Genomic DNA, 19,740 nt, shown 5'->3' on the forward strand with positions numbered 1-19,740 from the left:
TGTGCATCACTCACTGTCCTCTCTGCTGTGTCCCACGTGCTGTGTCAACAGTCTTATACAGCCGGTGACTTCAGAACCATAACACAACTCAAGAGTCTGCCCCAAGGCTCCCTCTCTTCTAATTTCCCTGCAACCTAGCCTTCACTTCAACTGGCAGTTCGATTTAGCCGAATTCAGGAGAGGCCACCAGGGCTCTTTCTCCACACATGCTGGTCCCACACCAGGTGGAGTCAGGAAGGGCCAGTCACTGGAGAAGCCCAGAGCGGAGCAGGCAGCAGTCTGAGCTGCTCCTCTCTCATCCAAGGGGCTTCCTCCTCTCATTTGGGGGAAAAATTTGAGCTTGTTTCAAAGCCTCAGGTGTTCCTTGTAGCTCATGGAGTAAGTAAAAGAAAATAAAGATGTGGCAGAAAGGGATGTGTCGGTGACAGCAAGAAGCAACTTGAACTTGAGGACTCTCCTTCTTGTCCCTCTATGAAGACTCTTCCACTACATAGGGCTCAGGACTGACAAATTTCCCTCCCAACCTTTCTCAGGCTGGACACAAGGTCAGCCATGAGAAAACAGAAAAACAAGGAGAAGAGAGTCTGTAGAGACAAATTGAGAGGGTTCAGGAGGAGAATTTAGGATTTGCTTCTGCCCATGGGACACAGGCTGGGAATAAAAATGTTTTCCTGACTCTTCTCTGAAAGCCAGATAGACTCCACCTAAAACCCTATTGCCAGTGATGCAGGGATCCACTTACCAGAGACTACAATCATCTTGAATGTGGAACGTTCGCTGCCAGTGGCTGAGTTACGAGCAGAGCAACCATAGATCCCGGTATGCTTTGTAGTAATTTTGGGGATAGAGAGCTCTTGTCCTGATTGCAGAAACTTCCCATGCATCGACCAAGTATACTCTGCCGATGGGTTAGAATCCGCGAAGCAGGACAAGTAGAGGTTTTCTCCTGAATGGTAATCGGTGCGTGAAGGAAAAATGCTGGGAACTTCTGGACCATCTGCAGGAAAGACAATAAAGCCACAGGTGATGTCATCCAAGGGAAGGGGATGCTCCTGGTCTCTTAAAGGGACACAGTGTGCCTCTGAGCTAAGAAACACCCTCAAGGCCCAGCCAAACCCTTGTGTGTTCACTGAGACGAGGCCCGAAGTATTCACCTGTTTCTCCCATCACAAGCCGTAGATGCCAAGTCTCCCATGACAAAAGCATCCCCTACCCTTATATTCTTGGTTGAGGCTGTGCCTACCCAGGTTTTCCCAGGGCGGGGAGTCATGGCCATCTCGGATGTCCAGAAATAAAAGTGTTCATACTTGTACCTGAGAAAGACTGAGATGCCTGATCTCTGGTCATTTGGATTTTAGCTGGTGGCCTTGCCCACAGAGGAACTAAAGATACAAGGGACATCCAGGGTGACTGGGTCACTGCAGATGCTACCAACTCGGTCCCGTATTTCACATGCATAGGGTCCTGTGTCATTTCCTGTGACACTGGTTAGAATGAGGATCCTGTTTTTACCGGGTTGCTTTAGCCTGGGACTGACCAGGAGGCTCTGACCATTTACCCTCCACACATAGGTGTAGCCCTGAGTCTTAGGTTCACAGGTTAAGGCTACAACATTCTTATTCTCCATGGGGTTGAAATTGTTGTTGGTGATGTAGGGCTTGGGCAGTTCCGCTGTGTGGATAACAGAGAGAAGTTTTTCCTGTGTGGCACCTTTGATTCCTCCACAGGCATCCTTCAGTCAGAGTTGGCATCTCCCACAACTAAGCCCACCCGAGTCCTTGAAAGTCAATAGCTGGTGCGTGTGTCACAAGACGGATGCATGATGATCTAATGGCTCAAAGACTATGAGGCCGCCTGCTCTGTCTTAGGGAAGCACAGACTTTCTCAAGTGCGAAATGAACAGCAGTGCTGGGTCATGGACAGACATGTCAGTGGGAGCCACAGCCCCTGTTACACCTCCCAGTCCCTCTCTAATCAGCTGACTGACTGGCTCACCTTGGTTTCCTTACCTGGAATGTGCAACTGCTGGGTCCCTTCCAAATGCCATCCTACTTTGCCCCGCTAGATGTGATTTCTCTGCAGCTTCCATTTCCAAAGACATTCTAGAGATGAGTAATAATGGGACTTCCCATTGTCCTGAAACCCTGAAGATACTGAGCAGCCTGGCCTGGGACTGGATGTTTCAACAGAAAGAAGACAGGGGAGACCAGAGTCAAACCTGGAGGTCAGTTCAATCATCAGGCTGTGGTGGCACAAGGTGGGGCAGATTTTTGCAGGTGTTTCATGATGATTTACTTGAGCCAGTGACCTCCAAAGATAGAGCAGAGTGCAAGGAATGATCTAGAAAGAGTGAAGGGGACAGGCAAAAGCTGGTTGTTTTGGAGCAGAAACATATTCCCTGTCCTGGGTTTTTGATTTTCCCTCTCCCTTTGCAGAGGGCAGGTGGCTCTTCCCTGATAGCCAGATAGACTTCACTGGAAAACATATTGCCAGTGCTCCAGGGATCCACTTACCAGGGACTATGACCCTCTTGATTACGAGATTTGTTCCGCCAGTGGCTGAGCTATGGATGAAACAGATATAGACCCCTCTATATATTTTGGTGATTTCGGGGATAAAGAACACTTGTGCTGATTTCTGGAACTTCCCATCAATCAGCCAAGAATGCTCTGCCAGTGGGTGAGAGTCTGTGAGGCAGGAGATCTTGGGGACTTCCCCTGTATGGTAATAGGTGTATGAAGAAGACATGGTGGAGGCATCCAGGATATCTGGAGCAAAGAGAATAAAGTCACAGGTGATGTTGTCAGAGGGAAGGGAAAATCCTGGTCTGTGGAAGGGCTACAGTGACCCTGTGAGCTATGTCACAACACTGAAGTCCCAGCCAAATCCCTGCTGTGTTCACTGATCTGCAGCTTGAGACATTCACCTGTTTCTCCCATCATAATCTGTGGACCCTGAGTCTCCCATGATAGGAGCAGCCTCTTCTCTCCCATTGTCGATCAAGCCTAAGCCTACTCTTAGTCATCATGGCCAGCTTTGATGTCCAGGGGTAAAGGTCTCTGTACTTGCACCTGAGAGGGAGTGAGATGCCTGGCCTCTGGCCATGTATATGGTATGGCAGCCTGGCTCACAGAGGAACAGAAGATACTCACAGAGGAGATTCAAGGTGACTGGGTCACTGCGGCTGGAACTCACTGGGTTCTTCATTTCACATTCATAGGGTCCTGCAGTATCCTTTGTGACACCAGATAGAACGAGGGTCCTGTTGTTTTCGGACAGCTGCAACTTGCGACTGATAGGGAGGCTCTGACCATTTATCCACCACAAGTAGCTTACGTCCTGAGTGTCAGGATCACAGGATAAGATCACAGTCTCCGTGCCCTCCCTGGGGTTTAAGTTGCTGCTGTTGATGGAGGGCTTGGGAGTCTCCACTGTGCAGATAACAGAGAGAAGATTGCCCTGTGTGGCACCTTTGATTCCTCCAAAGACATTTTTCAATCAGAGATGGCATTTCCCACTTCTCAGTCCACCCAAGTCCTTAAAAGCCCATGGCAGGTGTGTGTGTGTTACAAAACAGATGCATAGCAATCTGGGGGCTCATAGATTGTGAGGCTGCCTTCTGTATGTGGGAGAAGCACACTCTTTCTCAAGTGTGAATTGAGCAGCAGCATTATGTCATGGAAACACATGAGACCAGCAGTCACAGGCCCTGGTGCCTCTCTGAGTCCCTCCCTCTCCAACTGCACGCGTGGCCCACCTTGTGGTCCTCACTTGGAGCATGCAGTGCTGGAATCTTCTTCGTTTCAGTCTTACTTTGCCCCCCAAGGTATGTTTTCTCTGCAGCTTCCCTTTCCAAGGGCATCCTAGATATGGATGATGGAACTTCCCATTGTCCTTAAACCCTTTGGGTACTGGGAAGCCTGGCCTGGGACTGGGTACTTCAGCAGAAATAACGCAGGGGAGACCAGAGTCAAGCCTGGAGCTGAGTTCAGTCATCAGGGAGTGGAGGCACAAGGTGAGGCAGCTTTCCCAGCTGTCTCATAGTGACTGACTGGAGCCAGTGTCCTCTAAAGATAGAGTAGAGTCCAAGGAATGACCTACAAAGAGTCAAGGGGACAGGCAAGAGCTGACAGTTTTGGACCAAGATCATGTTCCCCGTTCTGTATCCATGATGCTCCCTTCCCACTGTAGTGAGCAGGTGAGGACCATGTGGATCTTTCTAGAAATACATGTGGGTGTTTGCAAATGCAGAACTGACTGGTGGAAAGGGCGAGCATGAACTGATGATGGAAGTCTGGCCCTCATGGACCCTATGTGTTTGGTGGCTATTAGACCAATATTTGGGAAGAATTCCTGCAGATACTTTTTCTCATTAGACATTGTACTCTGTGAATGTTCTGTGAGTTTGACTACTCTATGTACCTCATCTCAGTGGAATCCAGGGTGAATCAGAGGGTAGATAAGCAGTTTCCAGGAGCTGGGGTCGGGGGAATAGGGCATTGTTCCGTGGCTGTGCGGTTTCAGTTATGCAGGATGAGGAGGTTCTAGAGATCTCCTGTACAGCTTCATGCCTATAGTTCATACAGATAAAGTGTTCTTTATGCAGAAACCTTAAAACCAGGTGTTTTGGAGTTCTAACTTTTTTTATTTTGGGATATTTGCAGTAGATGTAATGGTTTAGCATCCCACATCTGAAAATTTAAAATCCAAAATGCTCCAGTGAACACTTCTTTTTAGCATCACATCAGAGGTCAGAAGTGTTGGATTTTGGTGCATTTCAGATTTTGGATTTCTGGATTTGGGATGTTCAATTTGTAATACTGTAATTTTCCCATAAAAAGTTGTCAGTAGTTTAGACCTCATGTTATGATGTGACTCTAGTAAGGAAACAAAACAAAAATTGAGGGAAACATTAAAATGTTGTCATAAGTGGAAATGTTTACTGATGGTCCAAATATCTAAGATGAATTCCTGATAGTAGTATTTCTCTTGATACCCAATTAAGGTTTAGGTGTGGGGTGAATTCCAACAGGATCACATTATGCTCAAAGAAAGATGCCAAAGGTGATTTGAAATTAGCAACTCCTTAAGTAGAAGGAGTCCCGTTAAAATGACAGAACTGGTCAGTGTGTCAATTACATAAAGGGAGGAATGATGCCGAATTAAAAGAAGTGATGTGTGTTATGTTAGTAAATATAGAAAGAACTCCCTGTTTCTAATTTCTGTGCAGAGTTAGGAAAAATGGGGAGGAGCCCAAAACAGGTATGTGAAGTGCTTTCTTCATTTTCTCTCAACCTCAGGAAATACAACTAGAGTTTAAGTTTGTGTGAATTAAGAATAGTCTAAGTGAGATTCCACTGGGTCATATGTCCCCCACACGAAGAATCCCAACTTATGAAAATGGCATCATCATAAGGAAACAATCGAATGTGGCCCAGGTAGGAAAATCATTAAATAGCACCCGCGGGCCACCTCCAACAGGTCCCCGAACCCAACAGTATTCCCATTTCGTGAATGTTACGGCCTTGATAGTTGTACCATAACTACAAAATTTAAAAATTGCTATCGTCAATACAAAATGGTAAACATGAAGTTGAATATATTGCTTCATTTTTTTCCCCTACTCTTTTTGAACTTTCCTGTTTCCTTTTTGGAACTTTCTATTGACACATCCTCAAGCTAGGGATTCTTTCCTCAGCTGTGTGCATTCTACTAGTAAGCATCAAAAGCATTCTTCATTTCTCTAACAGCACTTTTTTTTCTTTTTTTTTTCTGAGATGGAGTCTCGTTCTATTGCCCAGGCTGGAGTGCAGTGGCAGGATCTTGGCTCACGGCAAGCTCTGCCTCCCGGGTTCACGTCATTCTCCTGCCTCAGCCTCCAGTGTAGCTGGGACTACAGGCACCCGCCAGCACGCCCAGCTCATTTGTTTGTATTTTTAGTAGAGATGGGGTTTCACCGTGTTCACCAGGATGGTCTTGATCTCCTGACCTCGTGATCCACCCTCCTTGGCCTCCCAAAGTGCTGGAATTACAGGCGTGAGCCACTGTGCCTGGCCATCTCTGAGGTATTTTAACGAGTTGTCGACTTTTGAGTTTGTTCAACTGTTCACTTACTGTTAACCGAGTGACAAATTTCAAGCTTCTTATATGCCTGACAGGAAACCAGAAGTCTCTAGGAAGTGACTGGAGAATGTGAACTCCATAGTAGGCTGAGGATGGAGTCATGAGTAAAATGGGTGAAATTAGCCCATGGGCTTTGGAGACTGCAGACCTGTCCAGCCTCTGACATCCTGGTGAGTCAGTGCAAAGATTACAATAGTGACAGCAAACTAGCATGGCTGGCTCCATCTGGCATCTAGTCTCAGGTTGGCTGTCTTCACTCATTCCTGGATAGGCCAGGCTAACCATGAGAGGATTTTAGTTTATGGTTTAACTTTGAAGCAAGAATGATAATAGTTCCTCCTTAACACTAATACCCTTATTTTGCTCAGGGATTGCCTTTGTAAAACTGGTGAAAGACCCTGAGAGTAAGATTATAGGAGGGCAGTGAATTCTGCTAAAATGTAGACACAGTTTCTATAATCCCTTACTGCTCAAATGTCATTTGCCCAGAGTTTACAAAATTCGTAACTAATTTCTCCTATAGAGAACATCACTATTACAGAAACTGAGATTGGTTTTTTTTTTTTTTTAATTTATTTATTATTATTATACTTTAAGTTGTAGGGTACATGTGCATAACGTGCAGGTTTGTTACATATGTATACTTGTGCCATGTTGCTGTGCTGCACTCATCAACTCGTCATTTACATCAGGTATAACTCCCAATGCAATCCCTCCCCCCTCCCCCCTCCCCATGATAGGCCCCGGTGTGTGATGTTCCCCTTCCTGAGTCCGAGTGATCTCATTGTTCAGTTCCCACCTATGAGTGAGAACATGCGGTGTTTGGTTTTCTGTTCTTGTGATAGTTTGCTAAGAATGATGGATTCCAGCTGCATCCAAGTCCCAAAAAGTGGGCAAAGGACATGAACAGACATTTCTCAAAAGAAGACATTCATACAGCCAACAGACACATGAAAAAATGCTCATCATCACTGGCCATCAGAGAAATGCAAATCAAAACCACAATGAGATACCATCTCACACCAGTTAGAATGGCAATCATTAAAAAGTCAGGAAACAACAGGTGCTGGAGAGGATGTGGAGAAATAGGAACACTTTTACACTGTTGGTGGGATTGTAAACTAGTTCAACCATTATGGAGATTGGTTTTTTGAGATGTTTCTCATTCTTTGCATTCTGGCAACCTGCTGACATCATCCATACCCATGACTAATGGCTCAGCCAGTCACCTGATCCTCACCTAGAGGCGGATTCAGGCACAAACAGATCATTTCCCTCTGCCCCCATGATTCCATCCCCAAACAATCAGCAGTACAGATTTTTTAGTCCTGTGCCCCTGAAACTCTCCTTGAAAATCTCTATCTAATGTTGACAGCTGGTACCATTCTTTCTGAAATTATTCCAATCAATAGAAAGAGGAAATCCTCTAACTCATTTTATGAGTACAGCATCATCTTGATACCAAAGCCTGGCAGAGACACAACAAAAAAAGAGAATTTTAGACCAATATCCCTGATGAACATCGATGCAAAAATCCTCAATAAAATACTGGCAAACCGAATCCAGCAGCACATCAAAAAGCTTATCCACCATGATCAAGTGGTCTTCATCCCTAGGATGCAAAGCTGGTTCAGCTTATACAAATCAATAAATGTAATCCAGCATATAAACAGAACCAAAGACAAAAACCACATGATTATCTCAATAGATGTAGATAAGGCCTTGGGCAAAATTCAAAAGTTCTTCATGCTAAAAACTCTCAATAAATTCTGTATTGATGGAACGTATCTCAAAATAATAAGAGCTATTTGTAACAAACCGACAGCCAATATCATACTGAATGGGCAAAACTGGAAGCATTCCCTTTGAAAACTGGCACAAGACAGGGATGTCCTCTCTCACCATTCCTATTCAACATAGTGTTGGAAGTTCTGGTTAGGGCAATCAGGCAAGAGAAAGAAATAAAGAGCATTTAGTTAGGAAAGGAAGAAGTCAAATTGTTCCTGTTTGCAGATGACATGATTGTATATTTAGAAAACCCCATCATCTCAGCCCAAAATCTCCTTAAGCTGATAAGAAACTTCAGCAAAGTCTCTGGACACAAAATTAATGTGCAAAAATCACAAGCATTCTTATATACCAGTAACAGACAAACAGAGAGCCAAATCATGAATGAACTTCCATTCACAATTGCTTCAAAGAGAATAAAATACAACTTACAAAGGATGTAAAGGACCTCTTCAAGGAGAACTACAAACCACTGCTCAGTGAAATAAAAGAGGACACAAACAAATGGAAGAACATACCATGCTCATAGATAGGAAGAATCAATATCGTGAAAATGGCCATACTGCACAAGGTAATTTATACATTCAATGCCATCCCCATCAAGCTACCAATGAGTTTCTTCACAGAATTGGAAAAAACTGCTTTAAAGTTCATATGGAACCAAGAAAGAGCCCGCATTGCCAAGACAATCCTAAGTCAAAAGAACAAAGCTGGAAGCATCATGCTACTTACCTTCAAACTATACTACAAGGCTACAGTAACCAAAACATCATGGTACTGGTACCAAAACAGAGAGATAGACCAATGGAGCAGAACAGATCCCTCAGAAATACTCCCACACATCTACAGCCATCTGAACTTTGACAAACCTGACAAAAACAAGAAATGGGGAAAGGATTCCCTATTTAATAAATGGTGCTGGGAAAATTGGCTAGCCATAAGAAGAAAGCTGAAACTAAATCCTTTCCTTACTCCTTATACGAAAATTAATTCAAGATGGATTAGAGACTTAAATGTTAGACCTAATACCATAAAAACCCTAGAAGAAAACCTAGGTAATACCATTCAGGACATAGGCATGGGCTAAGACTTCATGTCTAAAACACCAAAAGCAGAGGCAACAAAAGCCAAAATTGACCAATGGGATCTAATTATGCTAAAGAGCTTCTACACAGCAAGAGAAACTATCATCAGAGTGAACAGGCAACCTACAGAGTAGGAGAACATTTTTGCAATCTACTCATCTGACAAAGAGCTAATATCCAGAACGTACAAAGAACTCAAACAAATTTACAAGAAAAAGACAAACAACCCCATCAAAAAGTGGGCAAAGGATATGAACAGACTCAAAAGAAGACATTCCTACAGCCAACAGACATATGAGAAAATGCTCGTCATCACTGGCCATCAGAGAAATGCAAATCAAAACCACAATGAGATACCATCTCACACCAGTTAGAATGGCAATCATTAAAAAGTCCGGAAACAGCAGGTGCTGGAGAAGATGTGGAGAAATAGGAATATTTTTACACTGTTGGTGGGATTGTAAACTAGTTCAACAATTGTGGAAAATAGTATGGCGATTCCTCAAGGGTCTAGAACTAATAATACCTTATGACTCAGCCATCCCATTTCTGGGTATATATCCAAAGGATTTTAAATCATGCTGCTATAAAGACACATGCACCCATATGCTTACTGCGGCACTATTCACAATAGCAAAGAGTTGGAATCAACCCAAATGTCCATCAGTGACAGACTGGATTAAGAAATTTTGGCATATATACACCACGGAATACTATGTAGCCATAAAAAAGGATGAGTTCCTGTCCTTTGTAGGGACATGGATGCAGCTGGAAACCATCATTCTCAGCAAATTATCACAAGAACTGAAAACCAAACACCGTGTGTTCTCACTCATAGGTGAGAATTGAACAATAAGATCACTTGGATACGGGAAGGGGAACATCACACACAGAGGTCTATTATAGGGAGGGGTTGGGGGTGGGGTTGCAATGATAGTTATACCTGATATAAATGACGAGTTGATGGGTGCTGACGAGTTGATGGATGCAGCACACCAACATGGCAAATATATACATATGTAAAAAACTTGCACGTTGTGCACAGGTACCCTAGAACTTAAAGTATATTTAAAAAAAGAAGATTTGAAAATTTGAAAAACAAAATCTCTAATCCCTGATCCACTAGGGAGGCTGATTTGAGAAATAATATACCTCCGTCCTCCTATTTGGTAGACTTGGAGTCATTAAAATCTTTCTTTACTGCAAATCACCATCTGGATAAATTGGTTTTGTTTGTGCAGGAGGCCAGAAGAACAAGTCTGGGAATTATAAGAATGGATGGAGGAGCTGCCTATCCCTGTTCCATGGTCTTGTGCACAGATAAGCCTCACAACAGGAAAGAGCCCTGGATGGGGATACAGTGGAAGCTTATTCTCTTAGTGACTTGAGGACGTTGGCTCGAGATGAAGCATAGCAGGAGTGGAAACTCCAGGTCATTTCTGTGCCTTTCCATTCCACAGTGTTAGCAGGAAGGGATTAGAAGGCAGCCTAGTTAGAGGGAGTGTCTGGGGAAGGCCTAGGGGTGGAGGAAGAAGCTGTGCAGGACAGGGCTTGCCAGTTAGAATGAAGTGGGAGGAAGATGAGGGACACAGAGAAGCAGAGCGAGGCAGAGACAGCATGGCAGTGAACAGTGGGGGCTACAGTGACTTCAGAGACCCCAGGGACCAGGTGCCCCAGTTCAATAGTCCAGGACCAGGGAGTCCTGAAAATCCTCCAGTGGCCAAAGGGTTTTGACTTACATGAGGTGGGGTGTCTTTAGGGGCAAGAGGTAGTGGGGGGATGAAAGTTGGGTGTCAGCCTCTGAAAGACAAGCGAAAGGTGTGGCTAGACCTCCTAGGATTCTGCAACTGAGATCCAGTCTCTAAAGAGGTTATGGATCATTCATTTCTTCATTCAATTCCTTCATTTGTTATGTGAGAGCACCTGACTGTGTGTCTCACACTGGGCCCGTGCTGGTGCAGGGTGTGAGTGGGGAAAGAATACAAGGTCCTCTCCTTTATCCTGTCATGCCAGTGACATGGACACTTTGGGAAACAGGATTTCAGGTTCAGTGATAGGGATTAAGATCTGAGGGTTGGGCCTGGACATTTTTTGCATTGACTCTGATGGTTGAGACAGGTAATTTAGTTCTGGAGTACAGATTAATCAGCTGATCATTTGTTCTCACTCCTCTGAGTTTTGGATGCCTAAGAAGAGAGGATTTGAGCCAATAAATGACTATGGGGCCCTTGGAACCCAGTTATTCGTCACTTCTGGTGGAGGAGAGGATGGGCCTGTGGCTGCAGACAGACCTCATGTGACCCTGATCTGCCTTTTGTGTTTGTGTGACTCTGGTTCAGTGACTGTGCCTTCCTGTGCCTCAGTTTTCCCTCAGTCAAATAAGCTAAATGGCCAATGGACTGTGGCTTTTCATACTATCTGTGAATAAATTGTAAATTCTTCACAGTCACGTGACCTAATGTTTGGCACAGTGGAGGTGTTCACACAAACAGCATTTATTACTATTCACTTTCATGAGGGAGCACCTTTAGGTCAGATCCCTGTGGACAAGCTGCTGCCAGGTACATTTTCTCTCTTCTGTTTCTGCTTCTGGGGACATTAGAGTTTCTATGGAGTGTCCTAAGTCTCACAAGGCAGTTGACTGATGGCCTGCAAAGCTTGTCTTTCTGTCCTCTCCACTCTGAGTCTCAAATGAAGAAAGCTCTGTTCTTGCCTAGATGAGGCTCTGAGGGCTGAGCCCTGGCTGGTGAGCAGCTCCAGGAGACACAGTCCTCAGACAGCTGGTGAATCCCTCGTCCCAGTAAGCCCTGCCACAACTGAGCCCTGGCACAGGCTCCTCAGCTTTATCTAGAGTAAGGATTTAGGGACTGCGGTCTGGGGTTGAGGTTTCTAGGGCTGAGCTTTTCTGAGAGTATCTCAAGGGGCCTCTTAGGCAAAGCCCTACTCAGTTCTCCAGGGTGTTTCTCAGGGTCAAGTTTATGAAGAGGGCATGAGGTGCTTGGCTGAGGCTGATCTCCTCCTGCTGAGCACCACCCCCCCCCCCATCAGACTGTCCTTCCTGTGCAGCAAGTGTCTGCAGGGTCCGGAGACAGGAAAGGAATTCTGATCTGTTGTAGTTTGTCTCCTCTGTGTGTGTCCTGCACTAAATGCCGGAACCGCAACATGGGACATAATGCAGAGAGGGACACAGGCACAGTCCAGGCCTGACAATCCTGTGTGTGCAAAGTAGAAGTGACCCCGCCCCCCAACACCCAGGGATCATGTGGAATCACTCACGGTATAAAGTGAAATGTCCAGTTACTCTTTTAGTCCCATCACCTCGCTTTGTGATTTGAATGGTGTAGGATCCTGTGTCCTTCTGGGTGACATTCTGGATCAGCAGGGATGCATTGGAATATACTGTCTCTCGTCCACTGTATGCAGGCCCAAATATAATGATTTCAGTGTCTATTACATATGATGTAATGTAATGGTGGAGGTCCATTATTTGCCCTTTGTACCAGCTGTAGCCAGCAACATTCTGGGGCAAATTGTGGACAAGTAGCAGAACATCCTTCCCCTCAGAAACTTTGGCTGGCTGTGCTTCGATCGTGACTTGGGCAGTGGTGGGCGGGTTCCAGAAGATTAAAAGTGATGCTAGGAGGTGGAGAGAGCATCAGTCAATATTGAGACCTATGTATTGGGGTGAAAACATGGGGCCCTGGGTCCTGAGAAGATCTCTTCAATCATCAGCCTTGAAGACACACACACACACAAAGACACACACCCCTTTGTGTGTGTGTGTGTGTGTGTGTGTCTGTCTGTCTGTCTGTTTTTGTCCTACTGTCCTACTGGGTCAAGGTCAGCGGCACGACCCCCATTCCTTCAACCCTTCTGACCTCGGCATTTTTCTCTTTGGATTCCTCTTCCCCAGGGGTCTGCATGGCTCCCTCCACACTGCCCTCAGGTCCTGCTCACATCAGGGCATCCTTAGACTTCTTTCCTGACACCTCCTTCAGAGAACCTGGGTCTTCCCTTTCTAACCTTTCCCTGCTCTGCTCCCTCTGGAGCTCTTGTCAACACCTGACCTCACATTCTAGATCTCTTTGCATGTCTGTCTTCCTGCCCATGAGAGCATGAACTCTGTGAGGACAGGGACGTTTGTGATCTTGATTGCACCCCAGTGCCTGGGACAGGCTGCAGACTCCTGCAGATGTGAGGGTTCCCAGGGACCTCCATGCCAGGGCTATTTTTTTTTCTTTCCCCAATTGTTGAGGTTTTTTGTTAAGGACAGTGTTTCATGCCCTGCTTATATTTTCATTTGAAGTGTCATCCGATAATAGTTATTATTATCATTTTTCAAAATGTTTTGGCCAGTGATGATTAACCAGGAGAACAGAACACTTGAGATTTTCCTACCTCTTACCAATTCCAGTTCAATGTGATTTTCCTGTTGTGACCCTGTCCCTCTCTGGTATATTTTCCCCTATCCAGGCTCCCACAGAGCCTTCTTTCCTGTATTTTTTTCTTTTTCTTTTTGAGATGGAGTCTGGTACTGTCTCCCAGGCTGGCATGCAGTGGTGCCATCTCGGCTCACTGCAACCTCTGCCTCCCAGGTTCATGCAATTCTCCTGCCTCAGCCACCTGAGTAGCTAGGATTACAGGAGCTCACCACCACACCTGGTTAATTTTTTCTGTTTTTAGTACAGATGGGGCTTCACTGTGCTGATCAGACTGGTCTTGAACTCCTGATCTCATGAATCATCCATGTCACCCTCCCAAAGTGCTGGCTTATATTATTATTTAGAACTCCATCCTCTCCAGGAAACCCAATCCAATCATTCTGCTTCCTCCTCCTGTCCTCTCCCAGGAAGTTCTCTCCTCACCTGTGAGCAGGAGCTCCTTCCAGGTGATGTGCAGTGTGCAGGGAGGCACTGAGAGGGGCCCCATGGCCTGTGCTGCCTGCATGTTCTCTGTGGAGATGACCCTGGGATCCAGAAACTTTCTGAGCACGGCCGTCAGCTGTGCAGTCCTTCCTCCTGTGCTGAGCATCCTCCCAGGGCAGGAGCACTTCTAAGGCTCTTGGGCGGGGTCTCCGCCCAGGACACCTCTCAGTCCTGCCTCCTTGTCCCTCCTTCTCTTTTTCCTTTTGTCTATGTGTCAGGTCCCTGGGAATTGTGGAGACCTCTGCCTTTTTCAGCAGTGATTCTGTCACCAAACCTCGGCACACACTATGTACAGAAACACAAACACACACAAAAAAGAGATGCGTGCAGACACACACAGTCACACACATACCCTGTAGGTTGGGCAAGCACAGTTCTGGGCCTCAGCCTCCTGCTGTCCCAATGGCTCTGGGTCGGGGTGCACATTCACACCCCTTGCCCTCTTTCATCCCCATCTGGCTCTCCCCTCAGTGCAGGAGGCTGGAGCTGCAGCAGGTCCCTGTCATAGGGACACCACATTGTGCTGTGGGTGAGCTGTGTGTTGCCTGGTGACAGGGACCCTCCCTTTCTCTAATTGTGTCTAGTTTGACTGCAACTTCCAAAGATGGACATTCAGGACCTGGGTGTCCCAGAGGAAACTGTCCTTCCTGGAGGTGTGCAGGGTGAGTCTCTCATGCCTCTTGGGAGAAGAGGCCTGTGGTGGTTGCTCAGAGGGGGCTGTGTGTCCCATGGTCAAAGGGACAGTTCTCAATCACTCCATTGCTCCCTTAGGACTGGTGGATGGGTTTCTCATCTCTTCCTGACCATCTTTGGTGTCCTCTCTTCTCTGCCCAGCTGATTGTACTGTGGTCACCACACTTCCCCATGGTGGTGCAGGAGGAAGTGGGGAGTTACCCAGGAACCCCTTGGAACATGGCTCCTTGAGATACATGAAGGGGAGCCTGGGACAGAGCAGAGGTTCAGAGCTGGAGAGATTCATCCCAACTTACTCCGTGGTCGTGATGGGTTCAGCCCTCCATGTGCTGACATCCCCAGGTGTCTGTCCTGAGGGTTTTCACGTGGCCAAGTTGTTCTCTGTAGAGGAGGAACAGGCAGTCACCAGATAGCCTGTGTGGAGGGACGTTGCTCACACCTGAGAAGGCGGGTGGGGGTGAGTTGTGTTCTGGGAGCAAAGAGCAATAATACCCCCTTCTCCTGGCAGGGAAACAGGAGAGATCTGTCTTCCCAAGGGACAGCCGGGGGTAGGTGGTCACATCCTATGTGGTGCCTGTGTGTGACCATCACACGCGCTCTGAGCTCCACGGGATGCAGAGGGCAGACAGGTCACAGGGTGCCTGACTGATTCCCGGGGAGGCTGTGGGCCCTCAGGCAGCCGCTGTTCTGTGTCAGCGTTAGGCTTGGCCTAGGATGCCCCACAGAACAGGACAGATGGAGCAGAGTCGGGCATTTAGGGAACAGTGACAGGAAGAGTTGATGAGGATGGAGGGAGGTCACGAGGGCAAAGTGCGCAGTGTGGCTTCGCGTGCACCAGCGCTGCCCTGGGAGATGTCTTTTTAACTGAGCCCAGGGAAGGAGCAGGTGTGTGCGGCTGGAGCTGCCTGCAGAGGGAGTGGTGTTAGGTTGGCGGACGCCAGGTCAGGGAGGAGCTGACAGAGTCCGTGTGGGGAGCATGGAGGACGTTGAGGACTTGGGCCGAGGTGACCCTGGTGAGGGTGGACCCTGCTTGGCTACCGGTTCTGCTGAGGGAGGTCGGAATCCCCTGGGAAGGCTCCAGGCTGGAGGGACTCTGCCGCCCTCTGGTGGACTGGAAGGGAAGTGTGGGTGGCCGAAGTCCCAGGCCAGGCTGCATGTTTTATTCCACAAGGATCTGCACGTTTCAAAGAGGTCACACATATGCTATGTTACAGCTCCATCACCTTCCAGCCCCGTGAGTCCCATCTCTGTGGCTCTACGTTCACTGTTCTCCCTCTTTCACGATCGGGTGTCCCAAACGCAGATTTTTGTCACCTTCAGTGAGTTTGTGTTTGTGTGCAGTAGGCGGCACTGTGTATACCCTGGGGTCAGTGATGTCTGGGGCTGAGCACTGCACATGGGCTTGGGAGCAGAAGACAGAGCAGCAGGGTGGGAGGATCAATGCCAGGGGAGTAGGGACAAGTCCTTTTCATTTTCTCACTTCCAGGGACCAGAACCCAGGATTCTGACTCCAGGGCACAGTACCACACCCTGCTGGTGTCCCTGGATGTCATGAGTGCTCATAGTGTCATGTTGCCTTGGCATTCGTTTTTTAAGGTGTAAATTTATTTACCTCACATCAGAGGCAGGCCTTGCTCACCATGGCAGATTTCAATACTGTATCTGGTTCAAGTGGCTGCAGTTGGTGGCCAGCGATAAAATCTAAGAGGCATCTCTCCTGCTTGGTGTGCTGGGCTCCTCTCTCTCCATCTGCTTTCTTTAAACTGATATTCTGACATTTGCCCTTACATTTAAAGTGACCACTTCTCAATCACAGCGTGATCTCCTGGTCCCAGTGTTTGCTGCTTGCTTTAAACTCATCCGTTAAAACTCCCTGCTGGAAACCTGTCAGATAACACCTGGACTTACTAAAGACATTGGCTTACCGTTCTCTTCTCTCCTGCTGCCTGGGCTTGCTGACCTCTGTATCTGTGGTCTCCAGGTGTGCCGAGTGCTCCCCAGTGTCTGTAAGTAGTAAAAACACTTACACTTTCACGTTGTGGTTGTATCACTATAGCCTCGCATGCCATCCAGGGCCTGACATCGAGGCTGCCCTATGGGATCTGTCCTCATTGAACCCCTGCTGGAGCTCTTGTTTTGGGACCTGCAGTTCTGGGGAGAGGAACTTCCAGCTAACTTGATTGAAAAAGTGTCAGGTTTCATGGACAAACTGGGTCAGATGATGTATTCATGGGCTTTAGCTGCCATAACAAACACCTTAGCCTGGGTCAATTAAATAATAGAAATCGATGTTTCACAGTTCTGTGAATAATATGCTATTTTAACGACTTTAAAATGTGCAATAAGTGGAATTAACCACACACACAGTGTTAAGTTACCATCACCACTATTTTTCCTAGAAAATTTTTATCATTTTAAACTGAAATTTTTTATCTTTGAAGCTATAGTAACTCCCTGTATTTTCCACCCTAAACCTTAATCATCTCTACTCTCTGTGAATTTGCCTATTCTTGATGTTTCGTATAAATGGAATTTTTTATATATATGTTATTTAGTTTCTGACATATTTCACTTAGCATAATGTTTCCAAAGTCCATGCATCTTCCAGTGGATGTCAGAGCTTCATTCCTCTTTATGGCAGATTAACATTCTGTTGTACGTGTGACCTCATTTGTTTATTCATGTGCTGATGAACACTTGGATTGTTTTCATAGTTTATCTTTTGTGACTAATGCTGCAATCAACATTCCCATGCGTGTACCTATATGAGTCCCTGGATTCAATTCTTTGGGTATATACCTAGGAATGGATGCTGTTTCACATGAGAATTCTATGATTAGCTTCTTGAGGAACAGCACAACTGTTTCTCCTAATGGCTGCACATTTTTATATTCTCACCAGCAATGTATGAGGATTCCAAATTCTATATAAGGCTTTCACTTGTCATTTAGCATTTGAAAAGAATGGTAGCCATATTTGTAGGTTTAGTGTGGGATCCCATAGTGGCTTTGACTTTGTATTTTCCTAATGACTAATGATGTTGAGTTTCTTTCCATGTCCCTCTTGATGATTTGCACATCTTCTTTGAAGAAATGTCTATTTGCATCCTTTGCCCATTTATATAAATTGGGTGGTTTGTCTCTTTGTTATTGAGATGTAGCAGTTCTTTATATATTCTGGGCATGAAACCATTGTCTATATGATTTACAACTGTTATGTCTCATTCTGTGTTTGGTCTTTTTATTATCTTGATAATATCGTTTGATGCACAAATGGCTTGCATCTTTAGCCCAATTTATCTCTTTTTCCTTTTTCTTTCTCATACATTTGGGTCACACCTCAGAATCGATTGCACGTTTGAGGTCATTAAGTTTAACCCCTATGTCGTTTTCTAGAATGTTTTTGTGGTTATAGATCTTATAATTAACTCACTCATCCATTTTTAGATAATTGTTTGATATGGTTGGAAGTATAGTTCTCTAAGTTTATTGTTTTGCATGTTGTTACCTAGTTGTTTCTGCACCGTTATTTGTGAGGATGATTGTTCCTCCATTAAATTATCTTGACACCCTTATTCAAGAGAAATGAACTATAAGGGTGAATGTTTATTTCTGGAGTCTCAATTCTATCCCTTTGGTCCCTATTTGTATTCTTATGCCAGCAGCTTCTGTTTTTAGTACTTGTAACGTTTTGTGAGATTTCAAATGAGAAAGTTCAAGTTCTACAATTTATTTTGGCAAAATTGTTTTGGCTCTTTCAGGGGTACTTTTAAAAGCAAGGAGGCCAGTGTTTTACAATTGGAAAGCCTTTTCTGTCATCTTTCAGAGGCGAATTTTGCAGTCTAGGGATCTTTTCAGGAACTTTATCACAAGTAGGTAAATTATCACCACTTCCTTTGCTGAGGTACTGGGTTAAAATGTGTGTTGCCTCCCGTTGAGGAATTGAGAGACCCTGGAAGCACTTGCCTATGTGGTGAGAGACAGTGAGCTCCTTAATGAGGGGCACAGAAGACATTGCTTTGGGATACAATGTTGTCAGGGGAGCTGTGTGCCTCTTTACTTTTTTATTTTTTGGTACAGTTTAGATCTCTGCTGGACACACTAGATAGTGAAATCTTTGCTCATTCTCTTGGCTCTGGTTTGGTTGACCTGTCAGCTGGAGCTGGAGGACATGCGTGGCAGGCGAGTGACCCCCATGGGAAAGAGCAGGGCTCAGTAGAGTGAAAGCAGCTGAGACCCAGAGAAGCCAGTGAGGTCTGACTCTTAGAAGCCAAAGACCAGCAGGTGGGTGTCCTCAGGGGCAAATGAACTGCACTGGTACCCATTCCAGTGGCCTGGAGAAAGGTAAGAGGCTTTGGATATTCCATTTTCTCTCTCAGCTCTTCAGCAGGAGATTTGGGCCCTGGGCTGGCACTGTCCTGCAGCAGGGACAGGTTGGACAGGAATAGCTGCATATCAGGCCTAAGTCCATGTCATCCCCTTAGGCATTGCCACTGAAGATGGAGAATTTTGTTCAGAGGCCCAGCCTGGGCACATGGGAGGAAAAACCTTATGAAAATTAATTTAAGAAAACAGTATGCATGCTTTATACTTCTAGAATAATTATAAATCTCATGTTTTACAATGTATCTCTTAAAGGAATGGTGAGAATCATCTACATAATGTAGGTTTTACGTGGTCTTTTCTACAGTTGCAGCTTTCACATGCTCTTATAGAAGTCATTTCCTTTGGGAACACACAAACAAAATCTCTGTGTTCATTTCTACTAGGAAATCTTTATGCAGGGTGGAGAGAGTCACTTTTCCTTATAAGAGATGGAAAGCATCTGACTACCAGAAAAAGTGTCCGAAGTCTGCTGCTATGATCATGGTGCTGAGGGGGAGGTCAGTTTAAGGAAGTGTCAGGCAAAGCAATTTTGAAAGTTTTTTTTATTATTTTTTGTTTGTTTGTTTTGTTTGTTTGTTTTTTACAAAACCATGGGCAGAAGCCACCACCTGGACCCACCACACGTTGGAATAGATGAGAGACAGAAATGGAGCTCAGTAAATTGAGAATGAAATCCAGGTGTGGGGAAGAGGTTTGAGAGGTCAACGGGTGTGAGAGGTGAATGGGTGAATGATGAGAATG

The 19,740-nt window shown here is 45.7% G+C and overlaps 1 protein-coding gene across 1 annotated transcript; it reads right to left on the reverse strand.

Annotated features, from left to right (window-relative positions):
- Positions 1-533: 533 nt before the first annotated feature.
- LOC126941790 (putative pregnancy-specific beta-1-glycoprotein 7) lies at positions 534-13,925 on the reverse strand. Its single transcript, XM_050768553.1, has 3 exons — positions 13,862-13,925; positions 12,273-12,632; positions 534-997 (listed from the first exon to the last, which is right to left on the reverse strand). Exons 1-3 carry the CDS (start codon positions 13,923-13,925, stop codon positions 705-707), a joined length of 717 nt encoding a protein of 238 aa, XP_050624510.1. The 3' UTR covers positions 534-704.
- Between the last annotated feature and the right edge of the window lie 5,815 nt (positions 13,926-19,740).

This window comes from Macaca thibetana, chromosome 19 (assembly GCF_024542745.1).
Source record: "Macaca thibetana thibetana isolate TM-01 chromosome 19, ASM2454274v1, whole genome shotgun sequence".
In the NCBI taxonomy this organism is placed as follows: Eukaryota; Metazoa; Chordata; class Mammalia; order Primates; family Cercopithecidae; genus Macaca; species Macaca thibetana.

What these genes read in the sequence shown, in the direction of transcription:
- LOC126941790 (XM_050768553.1), bottom strand. Translation starts at nt 13,925, where the DNA reads ATGGGGCCCCTCTCAGTGCCTCCCTGCACACTGCACATCACCTGGAAG. An exon ending in GAAGGAGCTCCTGCTCACAG is followed by an intron (nt 12,633 to 13,861) that starts GTGAGGAGAGAA and finishes TCCACCTCCTAG; the next exon opens with CATCACTTTTAATCTTCTGG. An exon ending in TGGACATTTCACTTTATACC is followed by an intron (nt 998 to 12,272) that starts GTGAGTGATTCC and finishes TCTTTCCTGCAG; the next exon opens with ATGGTCCAGAAGTTCCCAGC.